This window comes from Tachypleus tridentatus, chromosome 13 (genome assembly GCF_004210375.1).
Source record: "Tachypleus tridentatus isolate NWPU-2018 chromosome 13, ASM421037v1, whole genome shotgun sequence".
Lineage (NCBI taxonomy): Eukaryota > Metazoa > Arthropoda > Merostomata > Xiphosura > Limulidae > Tachypleus > Tachypleus tridentatus.
The window spans coordinates 96,493,187-96,507,536 of record NC_134837.1 but is presented as its reverse complement, the minus strand read 5'-3'; the positions used below and the strand labels follow the sequence as shown (position 1 = coordinate 96,507,536).

Here is a 14,350-nt window from a genome sequence, read left to right as displayed (position 1 = left end):
AATGATACATTTGAGTCTTCAGCCTGTAGACGAATCCCAAATGTATAATAAAAAGACGATTTAAAATTAGAAATAAAATGACCATCTGTCTTTTCTCATTATTATTACTCAAAGTTTCAAAGTACTTCTCTTACAAGTATGAATTACTAAACATTTTAAACTTATTTTCTGTTTTTTTTTTCTCTCAATGACTAAAGTACAACCCCACTAAAATAAACCCATAAACTGCTGCTTGTTTCAGTACACTGTTACCTGACACCATCATAATACAATATCTCTGAAAGCAACAGAGCATGTGCAAAAAGATTGGTGGCTCGACCCCTGTTCTAAGAACAGGATGTCTCATACATTGGATGATATTTGCTAAAACATATTGGAAAATTCAGAGTAATCACACTGTTCTTAGAATCATAGAAAACATTTATGCCGAAAACAGGATGTGTAATTTATCAGCTTATGTATGTTTGCATCCTACAGTGTTCACAACAAGGCTTTTCAATTGTAAGTATACTGCTTTCAAACTGTTAAAACGTTTATTATGTGGTTCGGTTGAGATACAATAAATACTACAATTCTTTGAATACTGATAATTGTATTGAAGTATTTAGAATTGAGTAGCATAAGTGTACAAAAGATGTTATTTGGGCACTTGCTTATAAAATCCTACTTCCCTTTTGAACAAATCACAATGATGGGATGATTTAAATTTATATTGTAGCTTCCCAGTCCAAAATTCATGTTTCTAATTCATTAATCAATTGATATGTGTGTCACATATCAATATTTAGCTTTTATATATACATCCTTTAATGTTAATAAATTTAAATAAACATAATATTAAAATTTGAAATATAAACTACATATATAGTTACTTTTAAACTTTTTAAAAATACCTCCTCCAAAGACCATGACTTGTGCAGTTAGATCCACCCATTGCAAAAGGGTTAAGCATATGTGAAAATATGGCTTCCAGATCAACGATTAAAACCATACTATGTAACTGCATAATATATAAATATACAGGAAATAGTTCAAAAATTCAACTTCAGGTTTAAAAACATTCAATGATTATCAAACTTTAGGTTTGAAGTGTCTGTATTAACCCACTGTCTTACCATTTGTTTCTTGAGATTATGAGTTGCAAATAATGAGGAATTCACGTATTATAAAATATTTTATGTATCATTATAAAACAGTAAGCAAATTGATTAGGAACAAAACTTAGAAGTTTGTTTTAGTGTAATAAATCTTCAAACACTCAGGCATATGTAATATAACCTCACACTTTATGCATTCCTAATAATATGTGTTTTTCATTCACTGTGCTGGGCACACTTTGCACTGCTTCAGAGGGTTTATTTTGACAGGGTTATGCAGTATATATTAGGGAGAAGTATATCTAGGAGGGTACCAATACCATCATAATGTATTACCTGATGGTCTGCCCTACCTGCTGTATACTGGAACTTGTACAATTTCTAACATTTGCTCAATTACAGTTACTCAGAAATAGCTGTAATGGAATTTCTTACCATTCAGCTTCTTGTACAAAATATATGCATTATAAATTGTCATATCAAGAGATGATATACAAGTTCCTTGTATATTTTACCATAATAACAGAAGTTGAAATAAAGAAAGTTGTTGATACATCTGATCAATTCCACCCCACCCCCACCCTCTTTTTGTGTGTGTGTGTGTGTCCAGGAAGGGCCTTTGGTCTCAAAGAAAGCATTTTTACACATTCTGTATCAGTAATGTCTGAAACATCATGCATTGTGGACAATACAGATACTGGTTTCTTATATTATTTTATAGCCATCATGTTATATTTGTATCATCAACATATTCATCTTTCTTGAAATTTTGTTTCCCAAGATCATCAGGCATATTTTTCCTATCTAGTTTAACTGTTCTAATGGGCTTGTTAGGTTTCTCAAGTACTCCCAAAAAAAAGGATATTTACATTTATTCACAAACGGACTGTATCACTGATCAAGTAAGGGATTCATCAAGTTGAGAATTATTGTTTCATGGAACAGAAGGTCTAGATCATTAAATGTTTAACTAATGCATATTTGAAACTGGTATCAACATTCATTGGATGACTTGCACAACTTGTAGAACATTACGCCTAATCTTATGTACTTAGAAAGATTGTACTGTATTAGTATCAGCCTCTCCTCATCCTTCACTAAACTCTAATCAATAGTTATACCTTTCTGTATGGTGTACAGTTACCTACATTTCAAGTTTAAAAAAATCTATCTGCATTCTTATTTTGTATAATCTGTTTAAGGTAACTGAATTGGCATCATAAATAAAATGCATACAAAAATTTGCAAGTCAACAAAAATATTTTATATGCCATAACATTTGAAAAAGGTTGATTTTCTTTACTTACTCTCCAACAACTTGTAGGCTGTTTTTGAGCATTTGTAATTGTAATAAGCATAGTGTGAAAAAAACACTTAATTTCATCCTTGATTGTATAGAACAATTTCATATCAAGAACATTTGCTCCCAACAGTTGCATCAATGTATGTTTTGACTGGTCTATCTGTTTGATGAAATATTGCCTCCCAGAAATCACCACTTAGAAACTTTAATAATATAATGCACAGTTTTGGATAATTGCTCAGGGATCTTCCAGAAACATTGTTTGACTTGTTCACTTGTAAATATGGCATAACCACCATTCAATTTCCTATTTTTCTCAGCTATGGTATACACTAAAGATTTGACTATAATTTATGTTACACAAACTATTGTAATTTTCACTGTAGGATAAACTTCTCTTTCATACATCCTCCAAAATTATCAGTATTTTCATCAGTGTAACATTTCAAATATATGTATGACTTCAACTTTCACATCTTTCACACACCTTTTATGCACCTTGATGACTGTCAGAGGAAAACAGTGAACCTGTACAACAACAGAGTAAAGGAAACCAAAGAACAAATATGTCCTAGTACAAACATTCTGCCATCCAGGACTGAAATAACTAGTTTTTGATGTAAGTTCCATGAGTCCATTGATGCCACTTTTAATATGACTTCATTATATTCATGCTGGAGTAAGGTAAATAACTGCAGAGCTAAGATGTTGATTCAACAAAAAAGGTAAAGCAATGGGTTAATATTGTATGTCTGTGAGTTAATTTTTAGAGAGAGAGAAAATACAGAAATTTTAGTTACTGTTTCTGGAATGGATAGGGTTAAATACTATAAAGAATAACACTTTTAATATAATTATAGCACTGATTACAAATTACATAGGTCAAAGGTATAATTTTCAAATGTTTACATGTGGATATTTCAAGCAAAACAAAATTATATAAAATAAATAGCTGCAATTGATCACAAAACAATATTATAAAAAAACAAGTTAGACAAATAATACATAATTCAGAATTAAATAATGAGATTTATATGTATATAACAGTAGGTAAGAATGCAGTGAATACACATGTAAGTAACATTTAATTAAAAGCATTAATGTATTACTGTATGAGCTGATGCAGAGAGAGGACTCCTTTGAACTGGAGTTCTTTTGTTGCTTCGATTATCCCATAATACAATCTGACCAGAGTATGTTCCTCCAAGGATCAAATTGGGATGAAACTTTGCAAAACAGGCTGCCATAACAGGAGACTGAAAATAAAAATAAAATTTTTTATATTAAAATAGCTTCATTCTTCCATACATTAGATTTAAAATGAAAAGAAAAAAAATAGCTGCAACCTTCATAATTTTGGAAGATACAAACCTTTGAAATTAACAACAAAGAAAAATAAATCCTAAGAAGGAAATGATATAAGTCAGGACTTTATTCTACATACATAAGCTTCAGAGCTGATATATTTCAAAATGCTCTGCTCACAGTTTGTGAGAAAAAACGTCAGACAGAATCTTAAAAATAATTTCATCCTTACAAAAATGTGATGAAAAATTGTCATGGATTTAAACAATGTTCCAAAATCTTTGAAGCTTTTTATACACTCCAAGGTTTACACAAAATCATTTGTTTCTTTATGTTTTATACAACTTCCCTCTTTAGAGAAATATTTTATTTTTGAGAACAACAAATAACTGAAACATTTAATGCTACTCAAACTTGACTTCCTTTAACAGACAGTCAAGTACATACCTTAAAGTTCACATTCTACGTAACACTTTCGCTATGGGCATCTTTTTATACACATATCATGGGGTTTTACTGAGTTACATTCAAAATTTAATTACAGCACTTCCTTATTACAATATATGAATAAACACAGCAGAAAAACATAGCTAATAATCCAAATTTTGATATTATTCAAGTTTTAAGTTCTTAATTTTATAAAGCAATATTTAAAAAAAAATCCTTAATTCTTCTAAGTATGAGAATTGTGACACTTCCCTCTTCCATGATTTACCACCCCTCCAAGAACTACAAAATTTAACATAAATTACTTAGTATAATGCTGTAGTTCCTCAAGCAAGGCATAATTTTTAGTCTTCAATTGTATTTTGTTACAGAGCCATATATTAGAGAATCAGACCCCTCTTGCCACACTTACCTGTCAACATCCTCTCTTTCAAAATTACCAATTCTTTTCTCTGACATTTAATACTATATTATTTATAACCACTAGAAAACTGTTTTAATTTAACAAATGACATAGCACACTGTTTTCTATACAGAGAATTGTCTATTTCACTTCCAGCTCAGCTAAATTTTTAACAGTTCTAGTCTGTTTTTGCGTGTTATTATTCTGTCTTTGGTTTAAATTTAATTAAATAAAAAAATATTTAATGTAGTAGTGATATTACCACAAAAAACTAGGGTTAAGTTTTGTCGACAGTCTACAGAAAAAAAAAACAACTAAGGTGAGTATTTTATTTGCTTTTCACGAGAATTATTTATTTATTATTTTAAAAGTGAAATGTAAAAATTAAAAACTTTTCATGTTATTGTAGGTAAAATAAATGACACTAAAACTATTTTGTGAGATATGCCTGGGAACAACTTGCAACTCACCTGTGCATTACGCAAATTGACAGGATAATGCGATTTGCACTTTAACATAAAATTGACAAACTTGACAGTAAGAATATTAGTTAAATTTTGTTTTATTACTCTTTGAACTATACATAAGTATAAACAAATGTATATTACATTGTTACGAGTTGAAAACTATTTAGGTTAAACAAATATTGTTTCATGTGACAATTTGAAGTCATTCTAGAAAAAAAATGTAATTTAAATTTTATTTCAATTTTTTTAGTGATTACTAAGTAAGTTATATCGACCAACCTAATACAGAGTTAGGGTAAAGAAATTAAATTTTTAGTAAAAAAAATTAAAATTTATTTAGAAGGTTTTAAAGATTATGCAACTGAAAGTTGATATTTTTTCAAATGAAGAAAAGTATTTTTAATCTTAACATCAAAATCACTTTGCATTTGGAGTAGTTAACATTTTCATTTCATACACTGATGGAGAAATGTTTATGAAAATCACTTCATTAAAAATTCTAATTTTTTTGTTTACAAATAAATTACTCTTAATGTCTGTTTAAAGCTTGCAAAATTTCATGAAGAGAAAAAACATTAGGAGGTATGTTATGAAAAATTTAAAAGCTCAGATTTTAGGTTGAGTTGACCAAGCCCATAGTGAGTTAGTTAATACAAATGTTAATTATTTTAGGTTCCTAGAAATGTATTTTTACAAAAACACAGTTTGAGTATGAAAAAATACTAACACAATAAAAGAATAATAACACAAAAAGCAAACCAATGCCTTATAACTATTACAACTTTTCTACCTTTCTAGCCAGCAATAGAAGCCATTAAAAATTCTGCTAAGCTTGTTAATGTGCTTTCATGGAAATAAAGTCTGCACAAAAACAATGTAACATAATACATCATTTGAAAGGTTACCACTTTGTTTTCTATTGGTTATAAATAATATAGTATCAAATATCATAGAGAAGTAATAGTAACTTCTGAAAGAAAAAATGTGGTAAGAGGGGTCAGAATTACTAGTTTATGGATATGTAACCAAATAAAATTGATAGTTATAGAAAATTATACTTTCTCTGAACAATTTAAACATTATAATGAGTAATTTACATAAAATTTATTACTTCTTGGAGGCGTGGTATATACATTAAAGAGGAAAGACACCTAGAGAGTAAATGTCACAATTCTAATATTAGGGGAATTTGATTTTTTAAACATTGCCTTATAAAATTAAGAGCTTAAAACTTACATAATATTAAACTTTTGATTATTAGCTACATTTTGAAGCCTACTATACTCATATAACATAAAAACAAAGTATTCCAACAAGATTTTGAATGTAGCTTAGTAAAATTTGTGACATGCAGAAAAGGGTGTTTATAGCAAGAGGGTTAAATTGACACAACATACAAAGACAAAGTCACTTTTCACTGCAATTTTCATATCTAACTAGTCAGCAGCAATAAAATAAATATTACAGCTTAAAAATAACCAAAATTCTATTTTATTAGATTAATCAATCCATAATTAATTAATTCAATACCATAAAATTTGTTGATTTTATACTAATTCAACTCTTATATTAAAGTTGATCATTTATTATATTATTTACCTCCCAATGTACCTGATGAAAATTAAATAAAGAAGTGTTTAAAAGATTTTAAAAATCAATTTATTACAGCATATCTTTCATAACTAATAATTCAGTTTTAAATTTTGATAGCCTATATATTATACAATATTTCAGCATAAAACTATAATTAATTATTAAAATAGCATGTTAAGTTATATTTAGAATAACACTCACTCAAGTTCACAGGACAAAATTAATAGTATATATTCAAATGCTACTGAGCAGCTCAAGCTGAACATTAAAAAACAGAACTGTGATATGTCAGACGTGAATAAAATGTCTAACCATTTACTGCTAATAAAATAAAAATCATAAAAAAATCTGTTACAGCAGAAATAAAAGATTAAAACTATTTTTTTACACTGAATAAAACTATTTTGAAACACTAAAAAATTATAAAACCAGTATTACTAACTTGACAGTGAAATATGTGTTCAGGCGTTGTCTTCTTAAACTTCATATTCCAGATAAGACAAACACCATCAGGGTCATGGGGAACATCTTCATTGTTATTATAAGATGCTACCAGTAACTCTGGAAACTACAGAGAAAATTACACTAGTTTGTTTATTTTATGCAATATGACTGTCTTTGTACAATAAAGATTCAAAAAACATATTATCAGTTCTTTACTTTTCTTAAACTTCTACAAATTTACACAGAAGGTTACTTTCCTAGATATCTAATGAATGGTTTTTAAGCAGGTTGATTAATGTGTCCAAAACCATCTGTTTGCATACTGACACTTTTTTAAAACTACTCTTTATCAGAGATTCAATATGTTGCAGGTAAAATGGATTGAAATGTAGTGATTACAGTTCATTCAAGAATAAGAAAATGTACCACGAAGTTAAATGTGAATTCTCTAGCTGAACCAATAGAAGAACTCATTGTCCTCTTTTACTTAGAGTAATTCTACAATAAAACAATTTTTATCAATAAAATGTACATGTCATACTATAGAGGAATGGCCCAAAACAATAGGTAGTAAGAGCAAAAGAAGTCACATCCTATAACCAATGCTCTATTGTGAAAACTATACAAAGGGCTAAAAATAACATTTGTAAAAATATTTCAAAATTCTGGGTAAACATTAAGTGTTCATCAAATTAAGTTAAAATAAAATAGGAAACACTAAATAAGCTTTGCTTACTATAATTTTGTAATGGTTTCTAAGACAAATAAACTGGTTCTTTTATTTCTAATGTTAACATTTTCCTTACCTGAAAATGCATTTAAGATAGGTATTCACTTCTATACAGAACTAAGAACTATTACCTTGGACCACTGCCAATAATTTTGCACATGCAGCAAGCCTTTGAAAGGAACTCCCACCTCAAAATGTAATAACTTTTTATGCCAGTCTACAAAGTACATTGCATTAGGCTATAACTCTTCCCCAACAGAAGAGTGATATATACTCCTTGAACACATTGTGTGTACCAAATACTCATTCTTGACAAGGCAAAAGACACACAAGAAAGATATCTTTCTGGAATATATTTTTAAGTAAAGAAATATTAACTTCAGAAATGCTATTCATCCTTCCACAGAATTAACGGCTAGAATCCCACATTCAGAAGATGGTCCAAAAGACTAGCATAAATAAACAACACTAAAAAGATACACTCCTTTCTAAAGATATTGTGACAAAAATAGAACCTGAATAATGAATTAATTATTGCTCTAATCAATACAATTATTGATTACTATAAATAATAATAGTATTATGACTAAATTATTAGTCATCTAATAATGTGTATTATTATTTATGTAATAATTGATAAAAAATCACTTACTGGGGGTGATGAAGGTAAAAGTCTAATGATACATTACTCAAAAAGAGACTGCATTAATTTCATGGAGAAATACTCTTTGCTCAATAAGATGTGGTAGATTTAAAAATATTAAAAAAAAAAAAGAAGACACCTCCTGCACAATGCTGAAGTGTTGCATTGGTAAGCAGAATGTAACTACTGCTCACCTAGCCTGTATATTTCAGAGGACTGGCAGAGTAGTTACTTATGCTGTGGTTAGGACAATAAATCAGGTCATACAGTATTTGAGAAACATTACTGGAAAATAAGCAGGAACAATGGTAAATCATCCCAGACCTGCATTTCGATGAGAACACATGAACCATCCAGTTGGTTAAAACCATCAAGAAATATTTGGTTTTTTGTTTACAGGGTAACCTGAACTACATTTACAGGTATATTCCCCAGTCCTATTTCTAATTAAGGGATAATATCCATTTTGTCTCATAGCAGTGGGATTAACCACATTCATCTCCCTAGTGGCTTCAGACAGTTTTTCATTTACTCCACTAGAATAAAATGAAAGGAATTTACTTGAGGAAGAATGTTGAGAAATGCTCAGATTAAACAGTAATGTTCTATATTTTACATATGGTTCCATACTGGTAAGATTGTGCAATAAGTTAAATGGTGCCAGCCAGGTACAAGAGCAGGATAAAACCTGGTGCTGCTGTATTTTTTAATGTTTTACTGAACTACAGTCTTGAAAGTTTTGTGGAAAACCTCATCTTAATAATGGACACTGATCAGAAGCAGAAGGGCTTAACACTTTCTATTACTTCCCACTCATTGTGGATTTTGAAAAACAGAAGTGTTCCCTGTAGGAAAACACTAGTTACATATTAGATTCTACTGCCTCCAGTATATGTGTGTATGTCTATATATATAACCCTTTACAAGATTGGAGAATGGCAACTGAATGAAAACAAAACCCAAAGGCAGATGAAATAACATAGTGTAATGAATGTGACACAAATTTGTCAGGGATAATCTACATTCCAACTGTAATAACACATCCAGAGCATAATGATGGCCAACTTAAAAAAAGAAATCAGTGAAATGACTAACTTTAGGGGAGGTGTCATGAAAAAAACAAAAGGGATATCAATAACTCAAATGATAAATGTCTGAATGACCACATACAGAAGAAAATATTGCCCACCCATGTTAACCATGTCATGGAAGAAAGAAGGAAGAAAATTAGATATCTCCTTGTGGAAAACTGAGGAGGGTGTCTAAGGAAAAAAGGCCAAAATGATGTCTGCTTTTAACAAAAACTAGGTCCATGGAGTATGGGACTAGTGATCAAAAAAGTAGAAACCTGGTGTACAGGGGAGCTGCAAATGTATCAATAAAAGAACTTCCAAGGGAACAAATTTGAAGAAACACCAGTAGATGGAAAGGCCATTCAACCATACAAATTTGGTTGATCTTGGTATGACAGTAAATCTACCACTAATTTTAAAGATTCTAAAATGTTTAATAAATGCTTCATATAATTAATGGTTTTTTTTTTTGAATTATCAAACCACGTTTGGTTTTTGGCCTTCCATTATCTAATTACCATTATGTTTATCTTTTACCTCTGAAATATATAATTTATAAATAAATAAGCAATTTGAATAAAAAATAAAAAGATAAGCATCAAGCATGAATGATATGGTTTTATCACAAAGAATGTGTATTACTGAGAGACAGAATAATAATTTTTTTTACACATAAAGTCTCTAAAAATACACAGAAAGAAGAAAATATTAGTGCAAACTTGTCACAATTGTGCTCAAAACAAAAGGGTAAAGGAGATAACGGGCTAAGAAGGTGAATAAGTAAAAGATAAGGAAGAGCAACTTGAAGATAGAGAAAAGCCCATGTATGAGACGAAAAAGCATCTCCAAACTGAAAGAAATTTAAGTGATAGGAGCAGCAGAAAAGAGAAAGAAATCCAACAACACTAACAACAGACCAAAGAGAAAGAATATGAAACTTATGAAGGACATGGCAATTGAAAATCAACATGAAGCATAGGTTAAAATAATCATCAATAAAATAATATATAGATGAGGGAAGAAGAGGGGAAACATCTTATGAGAACAGGTGTATGCCACAGCTGATCTGCAAGATAGTAGGAAACACAGTTAAAGAATTCCACTTGAGTTATCACAGTAGAAATAAACAAAGGTGGGTGTTACCTGATCTTAATCAGGTACAGAAAAACTAGAAGCAAAAGCAATTTGTGTGGAAAAGTGCTTAACAAAGACCTTAGACAAGACAGGCTCAGTAGGAAACAAAATCAAGAAGCTGTTAGCATTGCATCAAAGTTAAGACAATCACATGATGTACAATGATGGTAACACTGTTCACCATTTGAGTAATTTCATTTGTCAGTGAAAGAAAATAAGGTAAAAAAGAGTTAAGACCTTCAGAGGTTTCATGAATGTGCATATGCAAATTCATAATCAACAAAATTAACAAAAGAGAATTCATGAAGATTTTTTTAAAAAACAGATACAATATATCCATGATAATTAGTCTGCTGTAAATTCATACCGACAAAAATTTATAAGTATCAAAACCAAAATACTAGGTTAAGAACAATCGAGAATAATCTTGTCAAATAAACCATAACATAGACTGAGGAACATGTATCCTAAAATTTCATTTGATTAAGGGGAAAAATGAAGAAAAATGTAAAATATCATAATTCTTATCAGAAACACTAACTGAAAATTTAAAAATCTGTACCTTTCTTTTTCTTGAAATCAATAAATTAAGAATAAGAAGGGTAGCACCAATTATATGAACTAAAAGTTGAAAATATCAAGAGCAAACATTTTATAACTTAAGGAAAATCTATATTCAAATCACTAACAGAGCCAAAAAACAGAATGGAGGGTTATAGTATAATGCTGACTGCATCATAAACTGATGCTTTACACATATTATGTGCAGGGGTGAGAGTTTCTTTGAAAGTCTTGTCACATACACAAAAACAATACTGGCAGTGATAGAAAGTAGTAACTAAGTTCTTTGGAAAAGTGAGCAGCATTTCCAAAACGAATATTACTTTTTTAAATTCCCTAACAGGGAAGGAAAAAAAGTTATTTTTCAACATACTGAGATGATATATAGAATTATTATTGTCTAAAATGAACAAATTAAATATTTCAACAATACAAAACAAAAGCACTAAAGTAATTTCAGTTACTTTGATTTTTTTTTTAAATGTCAATATACACCATTATTAAAAAATGTCAATTTCTTTGCGAGCTTTTAACTAGTAACCAGATTAGCAACTAAGATACACACACAAACCCACAACAAAATCATGTATTCTTTCTACTATTACATTTTGAAATTACATACACATATATATTTTCATTAATGATTACAGAAGTTTAAGCTTAGCACTGGCCAAAAGTTCACAGATATTTCCCACTGTGACAACAAGCTCAAAAGATGTCCAACAATATTTACTAAAGATCTAAATGTTTTTAAGAAATCTAATTTATTCTAATGTCAAATTCAAAGGTTTGAAACAAGAATTTATTGTTAGTGCTTCTATTTATATGAAAGCAAAGCCTAATTTACTCTACACCAGCTTTAAATAAGTATTATGAAGAACCTGAAACAAGCAATAACATGTCTAAGTTGATTCTTAGTATCTAATACTTGATACAATTATTCTTGATGAGCATAAGAATTATTTCTGACAGATTTGGTTTCCAACCAATTAACTAATTTCATATTTTTGTTAAATTTAACTTATCACATAAAAGTCTTAATGTTTGGGTATAAAATAAAAGTCAACAATTCTGTAAGTCTCAATAAGTTTAATATTCTATTTATGTCACAGTAATAACTGAAATATTATTATAATATTTCATGAATATTATCATTTTTCAGGTTGGATCTTTATTACTCAAGTTTAGTGAAAACTCAAAGCTTTTTTTGTCATGTACTTATATAAAGACCTAAATCTAAAATTTAATTAATTACCTTATTAATATTATATTACTAGATATTAATTAGATTTTATCCTACCTTTCAACTCCTAAACTGCTTCCATTCTCAGAGAAGTCCTGAGAAGGATTCTTTTGTGGTGGTAGAGGTCATTGTTCAATGCTGAGTCAAAGTGATAGAAATACTAATGTGCTATCTACTCATCTTGATCTTCCCCATTAGTACTAGAATTAATGTTTTAATTTTTTTTTTAATTTCCAACAGTATAGAAAAAATATTGCATATAAAATATTTTGCATTAACCTCTTACACATTAGTTGTGGATGAAATAAATTTATTCTTTATAACAACAATTTTATTTTGCTCTTTTGCAGGATAGTACAGAGGGAAAAAGAGAGCCATGAAGTTCACTATTCCAAGAATTTAGCATAAACCCACTGACCACTCAAACAATTACTACTTCTGCATGGTGGACCCTTCCAAACATCGGGCTGGCAAGAATGCATCTGCTATCATGTATCCAGACCTTCCATCATCCATCGCCCCAGTGCCACACTGCCCTGAGCTCCCTGTACCAACTCTGCCAGAGAGAAAGCAGCCATCTTGGAAGACTACTCACTTCTAAACATTTTTGTTCATTTTATATAACTTTAGTATAAATTCATGTAAATCTTGATTCATATGTTGTTTTTTATTCAGACCTTATACAAATGAAAATGTGCATATTTGCCCATTTTTAGAGAAAATAGGTTAATTTGTAAATTTCATTATCCAGGTCACAAAAGCAAAGTTTGAAAGGAATAATGGCCATTTTCTGTACTTTTACAACATAAGCAATTAAGAAATAACACATACTATCCAGGAACAAAATTTGTGTTACATAGTGTAATACACACTGTCAACATAACACAAAAGCCAGCAAAACCTGTATAACATTCTTCAAAACATTCAAACAGTTAACTGGCTTAAAATACTAATTGGATGACATCCCACATGAGTAGATAACACACTAGCCTTTCAATCAATAAGACCCATAATCCAATACCCACCACAAGTAGAGTAATGCTAAGAAGTTCCTCACGGATGGTAGCAGTTGAAAAATAGGATTAAAAGTTAATTAGAATGTAGTAATAATTATAATAATTTAATTCCACTCACCACAACCTTAACACAAAATTTAAACTACTCCCTAACACTCTGGTATGTTTATAGGTATGAAATCAACACTTTGGTTGAAAAGTTTCTCAATCACTAATTTTCAAAAGATGCTATTTCTAGCATTTAAGTTACTGCATAATTGTTGAAAAGAACAAATGTCTGAAACTGAAAAAAAATAAAGTTACATTGATTATCAATTACTTTTGTGCAGACAATCAAGGCATAATTTTCTTATTAAAATACATTACAATTTACAAGCATGTGAAAATTAAATTACTCACCTGGGTTGACCAGTCGAAGCTGGTAATTGTACGATTCTTAGACCAACGATCATCAGTGAAGCACCGATTAAGGAATAATCTAATTCCACTTTTATCATCACTGAAAGTATGAAATATTTCTTTAGAAACATAATTATATTTATATTTTTACATTAGTACTAAATTTGACTTATTTAAGCTGTGATTTTTGCCCTGTTAGCAAAGAATTCATATCTTAATTGGTTCTTATTATCTTCACTGATAATGTCTGCTTTTCTTGACGACAAAAGCACTGTTACAGGACTACAAGAACATGAGGATTCTGCAGCCTGTAATTTGTTGTACACTCAGCTTTACAGAATTAGTGCCCTGTCAAAAGTGATAATTATACAAGTAGTTTGAAGGTATGTTTCCTAGCAAGGGAAGAATGAAGGTTTTTCTTTAGTTAGCATTTAGGATTTTAAATTAAAGGTGTACTTGTACTGTGTAATAAATTTCCCATTCCTCAGAATG

The 14,350-nt window shown here is 29.7% G+C and overlaps 1 protein-coding gene and 1 long non-coding RNA gene across 7 annotated transcripts in view; one reads left to right on the top strand and one right to left on the bottom strand.

The window, feature by feature from the left end:
- Positions 1 to 14,350, bottom strand: part of LOC143240047 (cytoplasmic dynein 1 intermediate chain 1-like) — an 84,423-nt gene that overhangs the window by 21,659 nt on the left and 48,414 nt on the right. For all 6 annotated transcript variants that reach the window (XM_076481867.1, XM_076481869.1, XM_076481868.1 and 3 more), the window contains 3 exons: positions 13,859 to 13,958; positions 7,058 to 7,183; positions 3,510 to 3,656 (listed from right to left, as the gene is read on the bottom strand). In XM_076481867.1, the coding sequence (XP_076337982.1) occupies positions 3,510 to 3,656; positions 7,058 to 7,183; positions 13,859 to 13,958 (373 nt within the window). The remainder of the gene's footprint in view (positions 1 to 3,509; positions 3,657 to 7,057; positions 7,184 to 13,858; positions 13,959 to 14,350) is intronic.
- On the top strand, positions 440 to 14,345 carry LOC143240049 (uncharacterized). The gene is made up of 2 exons (XR_013021538.1): positions 440 to 501; positions 12,794 to 14,345. It is a non-coding gene; the product is annotated as an uncharacterized LOC143240049 (long non-coding RNA).